Source organism: Ochotona curzoniae, unplaced genomic scaffold, assembly GCF_017591425.1.
Source record: "Ochotona curzoniae isolate NIBS_2020 unplaced genomic scaffold, NIBS_Ocur_1.0 contig_605, whole genome shotgun sequence".
Taxonomy (NCBI): Eukaryota; Metazoa; Chordata; class Mammalia; order Lagomorpha; family Ochotonidae; genus Ochotona; species Ochotona curzoniae.
Genome location: NW_024466491.1, coordinates 122,469 through 141,118, shown reverse-complemented (window position 1 = coordinate 141,118; position 18,650 = coordinate 122,469). Strand labels below are relative to the sequence as shown.

The 18,650-nt window shown below is 55.0% G+C and overlaps 1 protein-coding gene across 2 annotated transcripts in view; it reads left to right on the top strand.

Moving 5' to 3' along the window:
• The first annotated feature begins 6,782 nt into the window (after positions 1 to 6,782).
• The window catches only part of INSR (insulin receptor), a 69,718-nt gene continuing 57,850 nt past the window's right edge, over positions 6,783 to 18,650 (top strand). For both annotated transcript variants that reach the window (XM_040990355.1, XM_040990354.1), the window contains exons 1-2: positions 6,783 to 7,284; positions 17,382 to 17,933. In XM_040990355.1, coding sequence (XP_040846289.1) covers positions 7,185 to 7,284; positions 17,382 to 17,933 — 652 coding nt within the window. In that variant the 5' untranslated portion in view covers positions 6,783 to 7,184. The remainder of the gene's footprint in view (positions 7,285 to 17,381; positions 17,934 to 18,650) is intronic.

The following is an 18,650-nucleotide window of genomic DNA, read 5'->3' as shown; positions in this document are numbered from 1 at the left end:
GGATGGGAAGTGGAGCAGCCGGGATTAGAACCGGCACCCACATGGGATCCCGGGCGTGTTCAAAAGCACATCATAACAGCCTGGGCTGGGTCTGGCTGAAGCCAGTGGCTCGGAGGTCCCTCTGGGTCTCCCATGTGGGTGGCAGGGACCCCAAGAACTTGAGCCACATCCTGCTGCCTGTCAGGGACTGAGAGGAGGAAGCTGGAGCTGGAAGGAATGGCAGGACCCTGCAAGGCGATGCCCCGCGCCCCTGCCAGGCCATGCGACGCCATGCCGCGCGCCCCTGCGAGGCCATGCCAGCGCGCCCCTGCGAGGCGATGCCGCGCGCCCCTGCCAGGCCGTGCCAGTGCGCCCCTGCCAGGCCGTGCCAGTGCGCCCCTGCGAGGCCATGCCAGCGCGCCCCTGCAAGGCGATGCCAGTGCGCTCCTGCGAGGCGATGCCACGCACCCCTGCCAGGCCGTGCCAGTGCGCCCCTGCGAGGCGATGCTGCGTGCCCCCACAGCCACTTGGCTGCGCCTACGAGGAAACACAGCTCGGGCTTGACAAGACCCACTCCAGACACCACAGGCACGGTCCCACGTTCCGTCCCCACGTTTCACAGTGTGAGGAACCAAGGCAAAGGTTATTTCAGAAAGAACTGAGGGGGCAAAATTTAAGAAGCTGTTCGCTTGGGTGCCTGCGTTCTTGAATCGGTGAAGAGGGTTTGTTTTGTTTTCCTTTAACAATGTATATTTTCCATGAACTTTAAAAAACACTTTATGGGCCCAGCGGTGTGGCCTAGCTCCTTAAATCCTCGCCTTGAACACGCCAGGATCCCATATGGGTGCTTGTTCTAATCCTGGCTGCTCCACTTCCCATCCAGCTCCCTGCTTGTGGCCTGGGAAAGCAGTCGAGGATGGTCCAAACTCTTGGGACCCTGCACCTGCGTGGGAGACCCAGAGGAAGTTCCTGGCTCCTGGTTTAGGATCGGGAAAGCACCGGCCATTGCACTCACTTGGGGAGTGCATCATCGGATAGAAGATCTTCCTCTCTGTCTCTCCTCTCTGTATATCTGACTTTGTAATAAAAAAAAATAAATGAATAAATCTAAAAAAAAAAAAACCCGCTTTACTTATTTGCACTTATTTGGAAGGCGGGGAGAGAGAAAGACAGGAGAGACAGAGATCTGCCAGCCACTTGCTTGCTCCCCAAGTGCCTATGACAGCTAGGACTGGGGCAGGTGGAAGCCAGGAATTCAGACCTCAGATCCAGTTCTCGGATGGGAGTTGCAGGCCCCCAAACTGTTGGGCCATGCCCTTCTGCTGTCTGAGGCACATGGGATCCCGGGCGCGTTCAATGCGAGGACTTTAGCCACTAGGCCACACTGTCCAGGCCAATGCATGTTCTTTCGAGGGAGTGTGGACATTGTTCAGTTTGAGCAGAATCTGAAGACTGTCCTCTCCCCTGGTGGTTGAGGTGTGTCCACCGTCCTGCCGTGGATCTGTATCCAGTGCTTTATCCTTCTAGAGTATTCTACGTGCTCCATGATCATCTATAGGGAAGGGTTCTTTTAGTGCTGATTTTTTTAAGAAGGGGTGGGTTTGGGCCTGGCGCGGTGGCGCAGTGGTTAAGGTTCTCGCCTTGCACGCCCGGGATCCCATAGGGGTGCCGGTTCTAATCCCGGCAGCCCCGCTTCCCTTCCAGCTCCCTGCCTGTGGCCCGGGAGAGCAGTGGAGGACGGCCCAAAGCCTTGGGACCCTGCACCCGCGTGGGAGACCTGGATGAAGTTCCTGGCTCCTGGCTTCAGATCGGCATAGCATCAGCCATTGCGCTCACTTGGGGAGTGAATCATCGGACAGAAGATCTTCCTCTCTGTATATCCGCCTTTCCAATAAAAAAATAATAATAAAAATAAATCTTAAAAAAAAAAAGAAGGGGTGGGTTTAAGTTGATTTGCGAGGCAGAAAGAAGTGTGGGAAAGCTGTCTGTTGAGGATTTATGGCTGCAGGAAATTGGAGATATATATATATATGTTTAAGAGAGAGAGTTCCTACTCGGTCTCCTATTTCCTTGTTCAAAATTAAGGTATTGATTTAAGGTTTTTGTTTTATACCCCGCCAGCACACAGTATAATTTTTTTTTTTTAAATTGGATGGCAGCCATAGCTGGTAAATTGTTCCCTTTGAATTCTATCTCATGGTCCTTTGTAGCTATGGTGACGCTCTCCTGAAGGGGGAGAAAAAAAGTGCAGCTGCCTGCTGCCGACTTATTTTTAAAAACTTCTATTTGGAAAGAACTTTGAACTTCCAGAAAAGTGGCAAGAACAACAGTGTGACAGGCCCGGCGGCGTGGCCTAGCGGCTAAAGTCCTTGCCTTGAACGCCCCGGGATCCCATATGGGCACTGGTTCTAATCCCGGTGGTTCCACTTCCCATCCAGCTCCCTGCTTGTGGCCTGGGAAAGCAGTCGAGGACGGCCCAAAGCCTTGAGACCCTGCACTTGTGTGGGAGACCTGGAAGAAGCTCCTGGCTCCTGGCTTCGGATCGGCATAGCGTCAGCTGTTGCGCTCACTTGGGGAATGAATCATCGGATGGAAGATCTTCCTTTCGAATGTTGCATTTATTTTTTGTTTTATCAGTTCATTTCTCTATGTGTGTGTGTGTGTGTGTGGATGTCATTATTGGCGATGGTTACCATGTAGGCTGACTTTTAAGAAAGATTCCTGCGAGGCTAGGAAACAAAAATTCACAGCAAGATACTTGAGTGCCAAAGTTTTTGCTTTTTTTTTTTATTCTGCGAATCCCTGCATAATTATTATTATTTTTTCTTTCATCATATGTATTTTCTACAAGCTTTTCGGTGGTACTCATGTACTTCCAGGCAAGTTTAGTGCTGTGGTGTGGACAAGCGTTGCCTGCACTGCCAGCATCCCATAGAAGCTACTGGTTCAAGTTCTGGATGCTCCCCGTCCAGCTCCCTGCCTATGCACTTGGGGAAAACAGGAGAGGATGGTCCTAGTCCCTGTAACCCCACTTCCCCCTCGCCCCCCAACGCGCGCGCGCGCACACACACACACACACACACACACGGGAGACCCGAGGAAACTCCAGGCTCCTGGCTTCAGACTGGTCCACCCATTGTGGTCATTTGGGGAGTGAACCAACAGATGGAGATCTCTCTCTCTCTCTCTCTCTCTGCCTTTCACATAAATCAACACATACTAAAAAGACCAGTTAGACAAACCACAGTGGATTCCTAGTTCCCAATGCCTTCTTTGAGCTAGATGGCAGGATTCTAGAATTGTCTATGACCCCCTGTGTTCACAAATGTGGCTATGCTTTCTTCCCCTTTGGAGCATCCGTGATAATATTCAACACACACACACACACACACACACACACACACACACACACACACACACACGTACTTTTTTTTTCCCACCATGCTATGTTTAAGCTCTTTTCTGGGTCAATTCAGACATATTGTTCGAGTTTTTATGTCATGAAAACAACACCCTTGAAACATGTCAACATTTGCTGTCCCTCCAACATTCTCCTGTCCCTCCCACCCCACTCTGCGAAAGTGGAGAGAACCCTTGTGTGTTTGCAGCCACAGAAAAACATGCTTTGTGGAGCTGAACATTTTCACGTGGGTCTCTCTTTTCGCGATGCTCTGTGGAAGGAGGAGGGTGGGAGCTACCTGAGGCGGTTTTATGAAGCTCTCAAAAACAGTTATTCAAGCTTGGAGGTGGGGGGGGGGTGACCGAGAAAGACCTGGCCATGAGGGATGACCTGCTGTCCCCTGGTCCAGTGCCCAGATGTCCAGGAGGTGTTGGGAACCCAAGTACGGCTAGCTGCCTTCCGAGCTCTGCGTGGGCAGGAGGCTGGAGTCGCACGGGTCTCCTTCCTGAGCGACCCCAGCTCCCTCCAATGTGGGACACTATGGACTCCCCTCCACCCACCCCAAGTCTCAGTACCTACAGGGTCACCCATATATAATATATATATATAATGTAATATATATATATATATATTTAAGATTTATTTTACAGGAAAGGCAGATTTACAGAGAGAAGGAGGGACAGAAAGAGAAAGATCTTCCATCTGCTGGTTCACTCACCAGGTGGTTGCAACGGGCAGAGCTGAACTGATGCAAAACCAGGAGCCAGGAGCCTCTTCTGGGTTTTCCACGTGGCTGCAGGGGTCCCAAGGCTTTGGGCTGTCCTCTGCTGCTTTCCCAGGTCACAAGCAGGGAGCTGGATGGGAAGTGGAGCAGCCGGGATATGAACCAGTGTCCATATGGGATCCTGGTGCACTCAAGGTCAGGATTAGCCAGTTGAACCATCATGCCAGCCCTCACCCATATTCTTGTTCTCATCTTTACATCTGCCGGTGGCGCTCCAAAGTTCCCGACGAGAGAATCCCACGGAAAACCCACAAAGGAGACGGCACCGTCCTCATGTGTCAACACAGTTCATGTGAGCGGAGTCAAAGAAGGGACACAGAGGAGCAGATGACACGGCAGTGGGTGGCGGATGTGTGTGGCGGGAGCGTGAAGATCTCCCCGCGCTGGCCGGAAGGATGCTGACAGTGCAGTCACAAGGACACGTGCAGAAAGTCCCGTGGAAAATAGCAATGATGATCTTATTTCGGATGTAGAGTGAAAATCATCCATCATCCACTCCGAGGGTCTTCCAGAATGACATGCCTTTTACATGAATTGTTTTTAAATTGCAGGTTGAGGGTCCGGCGAGGTGGCGCAAGTGGTTAAGGTCCTCGCCTTGCACGCCCGGGATCCCATATGGGCGCCGGTTCTAATCCTGGCAGCCCTGCTTCCCATCCAGCTCCCTGCCTGTGGCCTGGGAAAGCAGTGGAGGATGGCCCAAAGCTTTGGGACCCTGCACCCACACAGGAGACCCGGAAGAAGCTCCTGGCTTCAGATCAGCATAGTATCGGCCAGTTGTGCTCACTTGGGGAGTGAATCATCGGATGGAAGATCTTCCTCTCTGTCTCTCCTCTCTGTATATCCGCCTTTCCAATAAAAATTAAAAAAAAGAAATCTTAAAAAAAAAATAAATTGCAGGTTGATGTATTTGAAGGGTAGAAATGGATTTTCCATCTGCCGGTTCGCTCCTCAGATGCCTGGCAATGGCCTTAGATCCTGGAATTCCATTCCGGTCTCCCATGTGGGTACAGGGGCCCAGGGACTTGGGCCATCCTTTGCTGCTTTCCCACCTTCATCAACAGGGAGCTGGGTGGGAAGTGGAGCAGCCGGGACTCCAACTGACTTCACTTCTGAAAACGTGTGGACAGGTGGCAGAAAAAAAAAAAACAATTTTATTCCGATGTGGATCATGCTGGGGTCCATGCACAGTTTATTTATTTTTTTTCTCCACTCCACACTTGGTATTTTAAAGTATGTCCGGACGTTCCTGATTTTCAAAATATCTTTGTATGAAAATAAAACTCCTCCTTCTATTTTTTTTTTCCCCAGGAGCTTCCCAAAGTCCTCTGGTGGCTGGAAACACTTGTCTTTTCATTTGATACATGCTTTCCCTCCTCCCCTCCTCACATCTTAATTTTTACATAGCCCCAAATCTGTGAACGCCACGTGGGTCTCTCAACTGCAATAGGTGCAGGGGCTCAAGCGGTTGGCGCAGCCGCCGGAGCAGCCGGGACTCGAACCCCTGCTGTTCTGCAAAACAAACAGGAGTGGAGTTCCGTCTAATCCTGGCCTAAGGCTTCCAACTGGCAGCCCTTGCCTGCCTCTTCTCCGCCCCCACCTCCCGCCCCCTTCAGCCTGGCTTTTTCCTATGCCAGGTCCAGAGAGCCTTGGCCGGCCCACACCTTGCCAATGCAGGTGTGGCTCTTCGGCCCCCCACACGGCTCATCTTGGAATCCTTAAATGGTTTTCCTGTTTATTTCTTCTTTATCATGGCTTGGCGAATTCACTTCTTTATCCGCTGGGATCTATCAGTTGGTCGGCAAATATTTGTTAAATGGGAGAACCCGCAAGCAATGGGGGGGGGGGGGGAGTTTACAACGCGAGCAAAAATAAACAGGACCTTCCGGAAACCCGGCTGCCTTTGGGAAACGGTGCGTGTCCACCTGCTTGCTGAGGGTCTCCGCGTCTGCTCTCCAGGGGCCCGGGGACGGAGAGAGCGGGAGTCGCTGGTGTGGGTGGGTCATGCCCCAGGAGGAGTGTGTGTGTGTGTGTGTGTGTGTGTGTGTGTGTGTGTGTGTGTGCACGTGCACGCTCGCTTGTATGCGCAGCCCCAGCACTCAGGCGCCAGTGCTTAAGGGAAAGCCAAGATACGGTGCAACGTGGTGGAGACATTCCAACGTATCCGCCGTCCAACCCTCGGTTGTGAACAAAACGCACGGGTTTGGTCTGGTTGCTTGGGGACCCTTGGCGAGGGGGGGGGGGCGTCCCCAGGCTTCCCAGGATGTTGTTTAGGGGCACTTGCCTTCGTCCCTCCGCGCTCCTCCCCGGGTGGGGACCTGGCGCGCACCCTCGGTGGCCCCAGGAGCGCCAGCGCCAGCAAGCGTCTAGCGCGCACCGGGGGCCCCGGAACGGGGTGGCAGGCGAGGCGGGACCAGGGGCATGGGGCGGGGCCGGGTGGTACCTCCCTCTGCCCGCCCTCGTTCGCTTCCCTCCCCGGGGCCTCTCCCGGGCGCCGAGTCCCTTCCGCGGCCAGATCCGCGCCGCCTTTTCCCGCGGCCTGCGCTGGGGCCCAGCTGACGGGCCGCGTTGTTTATCGGGCCAGAGAAGCCCTCGCTGCTCCCGCCACCCTCCCGCCCTCCCGCCCGCCCCAGCGCCCCTCTGTCCCCTGGGCCGCCGGGGGCGCAGCTCGGAGCGCACGAAGCCCAGCGCCCGGGGAGGCCCGGGGTGCACCGCAACACAGCGCAGAGCCCCGGAGAAGTGGGGGTGCCCCCCCGAGATCGCGGGCCGCAGTGACCAGGAGGCCGGCGCCGCCGCCTCCTCCACCACCTCCTCCTCCTCCTCTGGGCCTCACGGCCGTTGTCTGGGGAGTCCGTAGAGGCCGCGCGGTCTCCAGGGCCCTTCCCCGCGTGGGGAGCTTGCAGGGGCAGAGAAGGACGCGGGGCCGCCCCACCCCAGCCCCTCGCGAGTGGTCGCTCCGGAGCATGACCCCTAAGGGCCGCTGCCGAGCGCTCTGATCTTTGGGGACCCCGCGCTCCCGCAGCCATGGGCGCTGGGGGTCGGCGGGGGGCGGCGGCCACGCCGCTGCTGGCTGCTGTGGCCGCTCTGCTGCTGGGCGCCGCGGGCCACCTGTACCCTGGAGAGGGTAAGTGTGTGTGTGTGTGTGTGTAGGGAGTGGTGGGTTGAGAAGGGGGGGGGGCATGCGCGCAATCACGAGTGGGGGTGGCAGGGTGCGCCGCCGTGGGCGCGGGACCCTTGCTTCCTAAAGCCGCTTGGCCAAAATGGAGCCCCTGGGGGATAAGGAGTGTGAATTCTCTCTTCACTCGCAAAGGGACAAGTGCGATGGTCGGGACAGTCGCTCCGGCCCCCGTGGCTTGGCTGGGGTGGTTGGTTGTGCTAGTGGTGGTGGTGGTGGTGGTGGCGGTGGGAGGTTGCTGACTTTGGCCTTGGGTCAACCCGGGCGGGCGCAGGCGCCTCTCCTGAGAGCGCGCCCCCCTCGGAGCCCTGCTCCCTCCCCAGGCCGCCACCCGCGTCGTCCTCCGTCCTCCTCCTCCTCGGGGCGGTAGGGTCACTGGGTCGGAGCTGCCCTGGGCAGCCAAGCGCCTGCCTGCCCGCCCGCCCAGCGCGTGCATTTTGGAGTCTGCCAACGCCCCGGGCGAGGGTGGGAGGGGTAGGGAATGGCGGGGACCCTCCCACTCCAGCCCCTGCTTACGACCTGGACTTCAGCAAACGGAGGCAATAAATGAGAACAGCCTGTTACAATTAGTGTCACCGTTAGGCAGCTGAGAGGACCTGAGGCGTCCCACGGGTTGAACGCCACCCCCCCCCCCCGTGTGCCCATTTCCCGGAGAAGAAAAGTGAGGTCCCACCCCCCTCCCCAAGCAGGACCCGAACTCAACAGGCAGAGCCAGGACTTGAACTTCCCTCGGTGTGTTCAGCTCTGCTCTTCGTGCCACTAGCCTGTTGTTCGCTTGGTCGGTGTGTCGCCGGTGGTGCTGGGGTTGTTGTGTTGCTCTGGGAAAGAGATTGAGTGACACGCGGTGGCAGCAGAGGGGGGGTGGACCCCAGGTCCTGCACCTCTGTTGGCACTGTTTGCTGGTGAGAGACATAGCCTGATTCCGGCAGGAAGAGGACATTGGAGGGGTTTGTGTTGGCTACCGCGTCCCAGCCCTGGCCTTGAACGTGTCCCGCTGTGTGTGGCTCTGTGTGTGTGTGTGTGTGTGTGTCCGCTTCGATATTTCTCTCTACAAACACATCAGGGTGAGGAGGGGGGGTTGGAACTCCCCAACCAGCAGAAGACCACTTTGTGGGTTTGGTTGGTGGTGGGTGGTGTGGGTCTGGTCTACACGGGTGGGACGGTCCGTACGGGGCAGAAGCCACTTGGAGCACGTGTTGGGCCTGTGCTGGGTCTTGGGGTGGGTGTGCGTGCGTGTGTGTGTGTGTGTGTGAGGTTCTGTGTATTTCTGTTCCCTTGTTCAGTGCCTGAGTCCTTCCTGGGGTCATTTAAAGCTTTGGCCGCTGTGTGTGTGTGTGTGTGTGTGTACACGCGTGCGTTAGCCTCCTCCGGTGCCTGTGTCCAGATGCCAGGGTCCCCTTGTTCTCAGATGACACCTTGTTAAGTGTTGGAGTGGCTTCTGTGGGGCTGGCCACGTGGTGCGTTCTCTGACTGCCCTGTCACCCTACCGTAGGAGGAGGCGAGGGTGGCGGGGCCGGGGGGTGGGGGGCGGGCATTTTTCATCTTGCAGCCGAGGGTGGTGGGATCCTTGTGGGACTTCTGGCCTGGCTCTGTGGGCTGTGAGGGGATGGGAGGCTTGGGGAGTTGTAGAACCCTCATCACTTCCCTCCCCTGCTGGTTCCTGGAGAACCTCTCCCCCCCTTGGAGACCCTCCCCGCTCCAGCAGACCCCCCCCCCCCCCCGAGGTCACTGCCACTTCATTACAAATTTCTGCCCTTGCCCAGGCTCTGGTAACATCGAGGTTTTGGTATGTAGGGGGGTTCTTGCTATGACAACCATAGACAGGTCTCCAGGGGACGCTCGCTCTCCTCTCTGCCTCCCTCCCCCTTCCCTATCTCATCCCAAGCCCCACCTGGACCCCCACAGCCTTCTGCCTGCTGCCTCTCTCCCTCCCCTGTGTCACCTTTCACCCCTTGCTCCGCCCACCCACCCACCCATGGCCCTGGCGTTGTCTGGCTGGTGTCTCTAACCGCCTGGGGCTCTCTCAAAACTAACTCTCTCCTCCCTGCCATCTGGCCTCGGTTCACCCTTCTGGGTCCAACGCCGCCCGCGCCCCGCCATCTCAGAAGGACAGATCAACTTCTGTCCTAGTCCATTCTGTCCCTTGGCCCCAGCTAGCATGGGTGGTGGTGGAGTAGTGGTGGTGGTTTATACAGACCCCATCTCTTGCACCTGCTGGTAGCCTACTGTGTAATTTTTTTTCCCCTAGAGCCCAAACACCCGTCATTCCACACGGCACTCCCCTCCCCACCAATGCCTCACTGCCCAGGCCCCGGGGGCACAGCCACTGGCTGTTTGTGCAAATAAAGTTTTATTGGTAAGGGGCCACACCCACGGGCTGGCTGACTCATGCAACGTCCCGGCTGTTGTTGTGTCCACTGCTGCCCCAAAGGCCGGCTGTTGGGAGCGTCTCTGACTCTGTAGAGGGTTTGTTGCCCCTGACTTGGCTTGCTGTCACCTGGGTGGGTCTGGCTGGTTCAGATGCCTAGTGGTGTATTTTTTTTTCTTTTCCTTTATTTTATTGGAAAAACAGATGGACAGAGAGAAGGAGAGACAGGGAGAAAGATCTTCCATCCTCTGGGTCACTCCCCAAGTGGCCCACAATGGCCGGAGCTGAGCTCATCAGAAGCCAGGAGCCAGGAGCTTCTTCTGGGTCTCTCGCGTGCGTATAGAGAATCAAGGCTTTGAGCCATCTTCTACTGCTTTCCCAGGCCACAGGCAGGGGGCTGGATGGGAAGTGGAGCAGCCGGGACTCGAACCGGCGTCCCTATGGGGATGCTGGCACTTGCAAGAGGAGGATTCTATTTTACTGTACGCTCCTCCCCCCAACCTCCGGTGTTAATTTCTATCAGGAATCACTTCCTGGGGTCGGGATTTATGTTCTGTAAGGAACGCGTTGTTAGGGTCTTTTAATTAAAAGTCAAAGGAGGGCTCCGGCACAGTGGCGAGGTTACTGCATAGAGTGTCCCCGTTCCAGTGTCCGTCCTAGTGCCTTCCTCCCTGCCCCCTCACTCAGTCCCATACCTGGGGTCCGGCTCGTCTGCTGCCAGTCCAGCTTCCTGCTGAGGCACCTGGCCGGTGGTGAGCAGGTGGTTCAAGTCACCAGGCCCACGTGGGGGACCTGGAGGAGGCTCCTGGCTTCTGCCTGTCTCCCCTCGGGTTGTGGCAATGGTTTGGGAAGATCTCTGTCTCTCCCTCTCTCTAAAAAACGAAGTAAACAACAGAAATCTTTTTTTTTTAAAAAAAAAAGTTTGTGGAAAGATCACAATCAAAGATACATTTATTTTGGTACGAAAGATCTTAAAAATCCATGCCTCGTTTTTTTGTCATGTTGTCTCTTTTCTGCCAGCTTTTTGAAAACCCGCCCAACTGCCTTCCATACAGTTTCTCCAGACTTTTAATTTTTTTTAAAGAACTTATAATTGGATCAATATTCTCAAATCTGAGGATTTGTCAATCCTACTTGTTTCTTGGATTATGAAGAAAACATTTATTTATTTGAAAGAGAGAGAGAGAGAGAGAGAGAGAGAGAGAGAAATTGACTTGCTGTTCACTCCCTACATGACTGTAGCAACTAGGGCTGGGCTGGGCTGAAGCCAGGAGCCAGGAGCTCCTGCCCAGTTTCCCATGTGGGTACAGGGGTCCAAGAACTCAGGCCATGCCCTGTTGCTTTCCCAGGCACATTCGTAGGGAACTGGATGAAAAGCGGAGCAGCCGGGACTTGAACCGGCACCCAGGTTGCTTGCGGGTGTGGCATAGCTTGCTTAACGCACTGCACCACCATGCAACCCTTAGGTGCTTGCTTCGCATGCTGCGACAGGTGTACGCCTGAGTCCGTCATTGTCTCTTCAGATGCCTTCCTTGGGACACCGAAGCCCTCCCTGGGATGGTATATGTGTGTGTTCGTTCTCCCTTGAAAAGCTCCATCAAGTGGCACGGAATGGCTGGCCTGGGGTGGCACTACCGCCGCCACTGCCATTGGTGTGCCAAGAGGGGGAAGGCTGCCGTGGCTTGTGGGATTTGAGAACCGCATTTGGTGATCTGCGAGGCCTGATGGATTGTTCTGTGCAGTCGCCTGTAGCCTGGCTCTTGTGTTCCAAGAGGGTTAGATCGTGGGCTGGGGAAGGGTTCGTGCTGTGTTGGAAATGTGGCTTCAAGTTCTTTAAACACAAAGTACCGTATCGTGTTTATGCCAAAGCCCCTGCTTTTTGTTCGGAAGCAGTGGGATGCTAGAGCCTTTTCCAGAACTTTATTATTATTTTTTATCTATTTTTGAAAGAGAGAGAGAGAGGGGGGTCAGCGTGCTTGAGCTGATTCTGCCTGCAAGCATTTGGGATCCCATATGGGCACTGGTTCTTGTCCTGGCAGCTCCACTTCCCATCCAGCTCCCTGCTTGTGGCCTGGGAAAGCAGTGGAGGACGGCCCAAAGCCTTGGGACTGTACACCTGCGTGGGAGACCTGGAAGAGGCTGCTGGCTCCTGGCTTCAGATTGGCTCCGCTCTGGCTATTGTGCCCATTTGGGGAGTGGAACCAGCAGATGGAAGATCTTTCTCTCTGTCTCTGCTTTCTGTAAATCTGATCTGCCTTTCCGATAAAAATAAATTTTTCAAAGAATGAGGGAGAGAGCGAGCAAGTGAATGAATCGGCCACATTTTGACTCACCCCACTGGTGCCCGCAAGAGTTGGAGTGAGCCTGAAGTTGGGAACTCATTCCAGGTCTCTCGCCTGAAGGATAGAGACCCAGTGACCTGAGCCATTAGGGTCACTCCCTGAAGGGGGCTGGGGCCAGAGATGGGTCCCTCTATGTGAGATGCAAGTGTCTTAAGCAGGAAGTTTCAAGCACCTGCTCCGAGACACAATTCATTCCGCTCCAACGTGGCGACTCACGGTGCAATACTCCACTGCGTGCGCGTGTGTGAAATTCTCACCGTTCTTTACTTTTCTGGAAAGTTGGGTCCCGCAGGTGGTGGCAAGCAAGCGGAAGGACATGACTGATGGGTCCCCACCTGTCCCTGGCTTGTGGTTACCCACCTGTCCTTGTTTGGGACACTTCTAAGATGTCTTCTGCCTCACCACACCCAGTTGACATGTCCTATGGCTGAGAGAGAAAGAGAGAGAATCTTCCATCTGTGTGCTGGGTTACTTCCCAAATGCCTGCCACAGCCAGGGCAGGTCTGGGCTGAAGCCAGGAACCGGGAGCTCCATCTGGGTCTCCAAGTACTTCTAGCACAAGGGATCCTGGACTACCCCCCCCCCCCAGGGTTCATGTTTGCAGGAGCCAGATGGGGGGTTTGAACCAAGGAAGGAATCCCAATTGGCATTCAAACATATAGATGTTTAATTTATTTGAAAGAGTTAGGGTGAGACACACAGAGAGATTTTCCATCCACTCCCTAAATGGTTGCACTGGGGTATGGGACGGCAGCATTGCAAGCAGCTTGCGTACCCCTAGCTTGTTGCCATGACTTTCAGGTGGGGAAGCTGAGGCACGCAGAGAGGACGTGGCGAGGTGGCCGGCAGGTGGGCAGGGCTGGCGGGAAGGGGTCCATCAACACCTGTCAGATGTCTTTAACTAGGTAGGGTGGTAGCGGCTTGCACCCCGCGGGCACCTGGACCCGAAGCCTGTCAGGGCAGGACCCCCTCGTCGGGGAGGGAAGCCGCCGCCGTAAGAGCGGAAAGAATGCGGAGAGGAACGTGTGGGCCCCAGCACGGGTCACTGGGGAGCACCTCAAGAATGCGATGGCTGCGGCGCTTGGCGCAGCTTGCTGGGGGCTGTTCTGGCTGAGCCAGAGGCAGCGAGGGGCCCCCCGAAGGGTCTCGCTACTTCCTTCCCTACCGCCCCTGCGGCCCTCTTGCTGTTGCCTTTGTGAGAAGAAAAAAACAAAAACAAAAAAACCAAAAAAAAAAACAAACAAAAAAAACCTTTCTGGAAAGTTCTTAGGTTCCCCTGGCTCACCCAGGGAGGTGAGGAGAACCAGGCTGCCACTCACCCAGCCCATCAGTTTGGGTTTGAGTGCTGTGGACACAGCGTGACTAGCAAGCCTGAGCAAGGACAAAGCAAAAAGAAGCAAACACTCTGCTTGGAAAAAAAAAAAGTATTTATTTTTGTTGGAAAGTCAGATATACAGAGAGGAGGGGAGACAGAGAGGAAGATCTTCCATCTAATGATTCACTCCCCAAATGAGTGCAAGGACCCGGGTTGTGCCAATCTGAAGCCAGGAGCTGCTTCTTCCGGGTCTTCCAAGCAGGTGCAGGGTCCCAAAGCTTTGGGCCGTCCTCCACTGCTTTCCCAGGCCACAAGCAGGGAGCTGGATGGGAAGCGGGGCTGCCGGGATTAGAACCGGCGCCCCTATGGGATCCCGGGTGCGTTCAAAGCGAGGACTTTAACCGCTACGCTATCGCGCTGGTCCATGATCTAGTTTACTATTGACACACCTAGGGAAAGGAGCAGAAGGAGATGGGCTAACAAGGATTCAGGTCGTGACAGCCTTGTGGGTGACGTGGAAGGAGCTCCAGGTTCCTGGCTTTGGGCTGGTCCGGCTCTGTCTGTTGTCACCATTTAGTGAGTGAACCAGAGGTTGAAAAATTCTCTCTCTGTAATCCTTTTTTGTTTTTAGATGCTGTTGACATAGTCAATCAGGGTGGGCAGGATCTAGGGTTAAAGAGAAGTGGGTGTGATCCTTGCTTCCAAGCTTCCTATTTCTTCTTCCCATCTCGGGGGTGAGGGGAGAGATAAGGGGGGAAGCCGCAGCCAGTCTCCCCACCATCCCAGTACCAGGGGGTGGGGAAAGGCCACCCGCTATCAAGCCACGGTCCCACGCGGCGCGCATGCTCCGAGGGTTCTGCCCAGGGGGATGCGACGGTTCCAAAATGCTGTCAATCTCGCTGATGTGTGGGTGAGGAATCCCTCCCGATGTCCCACTGGCTGACACAGTTAACGTTATAGTCTCCATTCGCTCCCGTATTTGCTATCGTCGTTTGGCTGGGGTAGTTGTCTGTATGTTTTGTTCTCTAGGCTCTGCTATGGTGCCAGATGTCCTCTGCGGGTCCCAGTGTGCGCTACCATGTCCTCCGTGTGCTGGCCGTGGTCTAGCACGCCATCCTTTGCCCTGGGCTCGTCTATAATCCTGACTTTCAAAGTAAATGAATACATCTTTGAAAAAGTAGAAATTTAGTGGCACAGTCTGTGGTGATGTGACATGGTAGGCTGGCTAGGATGGTCCTTTTTTTTTTCTAATTTTTTATTTTTGAAATGTATTGTACAATTCGGTATAGTCTGGGATTCCTTCCCCCCGCCCCTTGTTTTCACCATAAGGGTCCTTTGGCATGGAAGGTTCCCGCATTGTGGCAAAGTAGGTGAAGCCTCTGCCTGCGACGCCGGCATCCCCTATGGACTCCGGTGCCTGTCGTGGCTGCTCCACTTTGCAAACAGCTCCGTGTAATGGCCTGGGAAAGCAACAGTCAAAACTTACATGCATGGACTCCTCCCGTCCACATGGGAGACCCGGAAGGAGCTCCTGGCTCCAGCCTGGGCCCTCCCCCCGCGCCCCAGTGCCCTGGCCGTTACAGCCAACTGGGGTGTGAACCAGTGGATGCAGGATCTCTTTCTGTCACTCCTTGTCTATAACTTTGGTTCTCAAGTAAAGTAGAGGCATTCTTAAAACAAACAAAAAAAAAGTTGATGCAAAAATGAAATTAAAAGAGAAGTTTTTTGACCCGGTGCGGTGACCTAGAGGTTGAAATCCTTGCCTTGAATGCGCTAGGATCCCATATGGGCACTGGTTCTAATTCTGGAAGCTCTATTTCCCATCCAGCTCCCTGCTTGTGGCCTGGGAAAGGAATGGAGGATGGCCCAAAGCCTTGGGACCCTGCACCCGCGTGGGAGACCCAGAAGAAGTTCCTGGTTCTTGGCTTCAGATAGGCACAGCACCAGCCGTTGCGCTCACTTGGGGAGTGAATCATTGGCCGGAAGATCTTCCTCTCTGTCTCTCCTCCTCTCTGTATATATGACTTTGCAATAAAAATTAAAAACCTAAAAAAAAAAATCTTAAAGAGAAGTTTGATTTTGAAATTCATGTATACAAGGGGTCTTGAAAAGTGAAATTTTCTTTTGGAAAAAAAAAATAAAAGCTAAGTATGTACCTCAGGATCATTTGCATAAAGCAAACTTCTCTTTTAAAAAAGATTGGAAAATAGAGAGCTTCCATTTTGTGGTCCTTAAACAGCTGGGACTGGGTGGGTTCGTCCGGAACCAGGGAAGGACTAGGAGCTTCTTCCAGCTCTCCCACGTGGGTGTAGGGTCCAAGCACTTGGGCCGTCCTTTACTGCTTTCCCAGGTGCACAGACTGGGAAGTGGAGCAGCTGGGACTCGAACCGGTGTCCCTGTGGCATGCGGGTGCTGCAAGTGGCAACGGAACCTGCTACAATGCTGGGCTCTTACTTTTTTTTTTCCCCCCACGAATATAATCCTATCTTCTCATTTCATTTTGCCGCTCACTCTTTAGCAGGGGGCTAAGGTCGGAAGTTGAGGGGCGGGGGGCTTTGCTAGCCCGCAGAGAGCCCCCCCCCACGCATACAGGATCGGCATTGCGTGTTCCCGACAACCAGCGGCCACACGATGGCCGCTGATTGTTGGATTGCCCACTGTGGACCACGGCTGCTGCTGCTGTGTGTGGGAAATCTACTGGTTTCCCATTGATTTCATCCTGGTGTCCGGCAGGTGCAAACCTGGTGATGCTTCGGAGGAAGGGGGCCGAATCTTGAATGGCAAGTGTGGTGGTGGAGCCTGGGAAAGGACTCTCTCCTTTTTAACCCCTCACCCTGTCTCTGGTGCCTCGCCACGCCCAGGTCAAAGATTGTCAGGCCTTTCGCTGGCCCTGGTTGTGACATCAATTCCGGAAGATCCGCCCCGCGGGGTGCCTGGGGGGTGGGGTGGGGTGGGTGGGGGCCGTAGGCTTGTCATACCCTTTCCCTCCTGTGCACCTGCCCGCGTGGTATCTGCCAGTCCTACCCTGTCATCCCAAGGGTTCCATTGCTTTCTTTGCCTTTTGAAGGAGTAAGTCAGGTCTGGGCCCCAATAAAAACGAAAAAAGAAATCTTTTTTTGAATTAACCCAATAGGAGTTGATTGTGTTTTTGTGTTCAATTATCTTCATACATTCAAATGTTTTGCACATGTAATTAAAAAAAAAAGATTGATTTTTTTAATGGGAAAGGCAGATTGACAAAGAGGAGAGACAGGGAAAGATCTTCTGTCCACTGGTTTACACCCCAAGGGGCCGCAACGGCTGCAGCCCAAGCGGTCAGAAGCCAAGAGCCAGGAGCTTCTTCCGGGTCTCCCACCGCGGGTGCAGGGTCCCAAGGCTTTGGGCCGTCCTCCACTGCTTTCCCAGGCCACAAGCAGGGAGCTGGATGGGAAGTGGGACATCCGGGATTAGAACCAGTGCCCATATGGGATCCTGGCACATGCAAGGCGAGGCCCCACTAGGCTACAGAGCTGGGTTCTGCACTTGTAATTAAAGAGGCAGAGAAAGAGGAAGGGGGAGGGGATGTTCTCCATCCACTTGTTCCTGCAATGAACAGGGGGTGGACTGAGGCTGAAGCTGGGAGCCGACAACTCCACCCAGTCCCCATCCAGTCATAGGAGCAAAGCCGCCCTCCTGGCTGTCTCCAAGGCGCTGCCATTAGCAGGGAGCGTCCGTCGAGGTGTCTAACCCGGGTCTTTAACCCTTTCCCATGGCGCTGGGAACCTCCCTTGCTATTGGATGGTCAGCGGGACTGGAGGTTTCCGGTGCTAGCGAGGGTGTGGAGAGGGGTTGCTGGCAGCGGCCAGTGCTTGGAGAGATAAACATGCAATCGCGCTTCACGCTATTAGGGGACAAGGCGATGCGTGTGGCCCAGCCGCGTCTGGTTGCCCCCTGTGGATGGCCACCGGTGCCCTGCCCCCCGGGGGAGGGGCTTGGACCACTGGGAAGCAGCGTCTGACTTCTTCCCGTTCTTGTCCCGCAGTGTGCCCCAGCATGGACATCCGGAACAACCTCACCAGGTTGCACGAGCTGGACAATTGCTCCATCATTGAGGGCCACCTGCAGATCCTGCTCATGTTCAAGACGAGGCCCGAAGACTTCCGGGATCTCAGCTTCCCCAAGCTTATCATGATCACCGACTACTTGTTGCTCTTTCGGGTCTACGGGCTGGAGAGCCTCCGAGACCTGTTCCCCAACCTCACGGTCATCCGCGGCTCCCGGCTCTTTTTCAACTACGCGCTGGTCATCTTCGAGATGGTGCATCTCAAAGACGTGGGGCTGCCCAGCCTCATGAATATCACGCGGGGTGCCGTGCGCATCGAGAAAAACAACGAACTCTGCTACCTGTCCACCATCGACTGGTCCCGCATCCTGGACTCGGTGGAGGATAACTACATCATGCTTAACAAGGATGACAAAGAGGAATGTGGGGACATTTGTCCCGGCACTGCCAAGGGCAAGACCAACTGCCCTGCCACTGTCATCAACGGACAGTTTGTCGAGCGTTGCTGGACGCACAGCCACTGCCAGAAAGGTACGCTGTGGCCTGGGAGTTGGGAGGATAAGATGGCCGGGGAGGATGGGCTGAGGCAGTCGGGGCTCGGGTCTTGGGTCTGAGGGTGGTTGCCTGTCTGACACCAGGAGGTGGCAGGTGCTAGTTGGAGATATCTCTGTGGCCAGTACTTGGGGACTCTGCAGGTCACGTGCTTCCCGTCATAATCACGTCATTGACCTGCAAACCACATGGGATGTGTTCTTTAAGGTGTATTTGGCGTCCGGTGCGGTGGTCTAGCGGCTAGAGTCCTCGCCTTGTGCCCGCTGGGGTCCCTGGTTCTCATCCCGGCAGCCCCCGTTCCCCATCCAGCTCCCTGTTTGTAGCCTTGGGAAAGCATTCAAGAATCGCCCCAAAGCCTTGGGACCCTGCACCCGCGTGGGAGACCTGGAAAGAAGTTCCTGGCTCCTGGCTTCAGATCGGCTCAGTTCTGGCCGTTGCGCTCACCTGGGGAGTGAATCATCGGACGGAGGATCTTCCTCTCTGTCTCTCCTTCTTTCTGTGTATCTGATGTTGCAATAAAAATAAAATAACTCTTATATAAAAAGAGAGATGTATTTGGTTATCACAAAGGAAAGATGATGGAGAGATTGTCTGTCCACTGATTCACTGGCCCACGATAGCCAGGGCTGGGCCAGACCCAAGCCAGGAGCCAACGGTTTTCCATCCGGGTTTCCCATGTGGGTGGCCCTTGGGCCA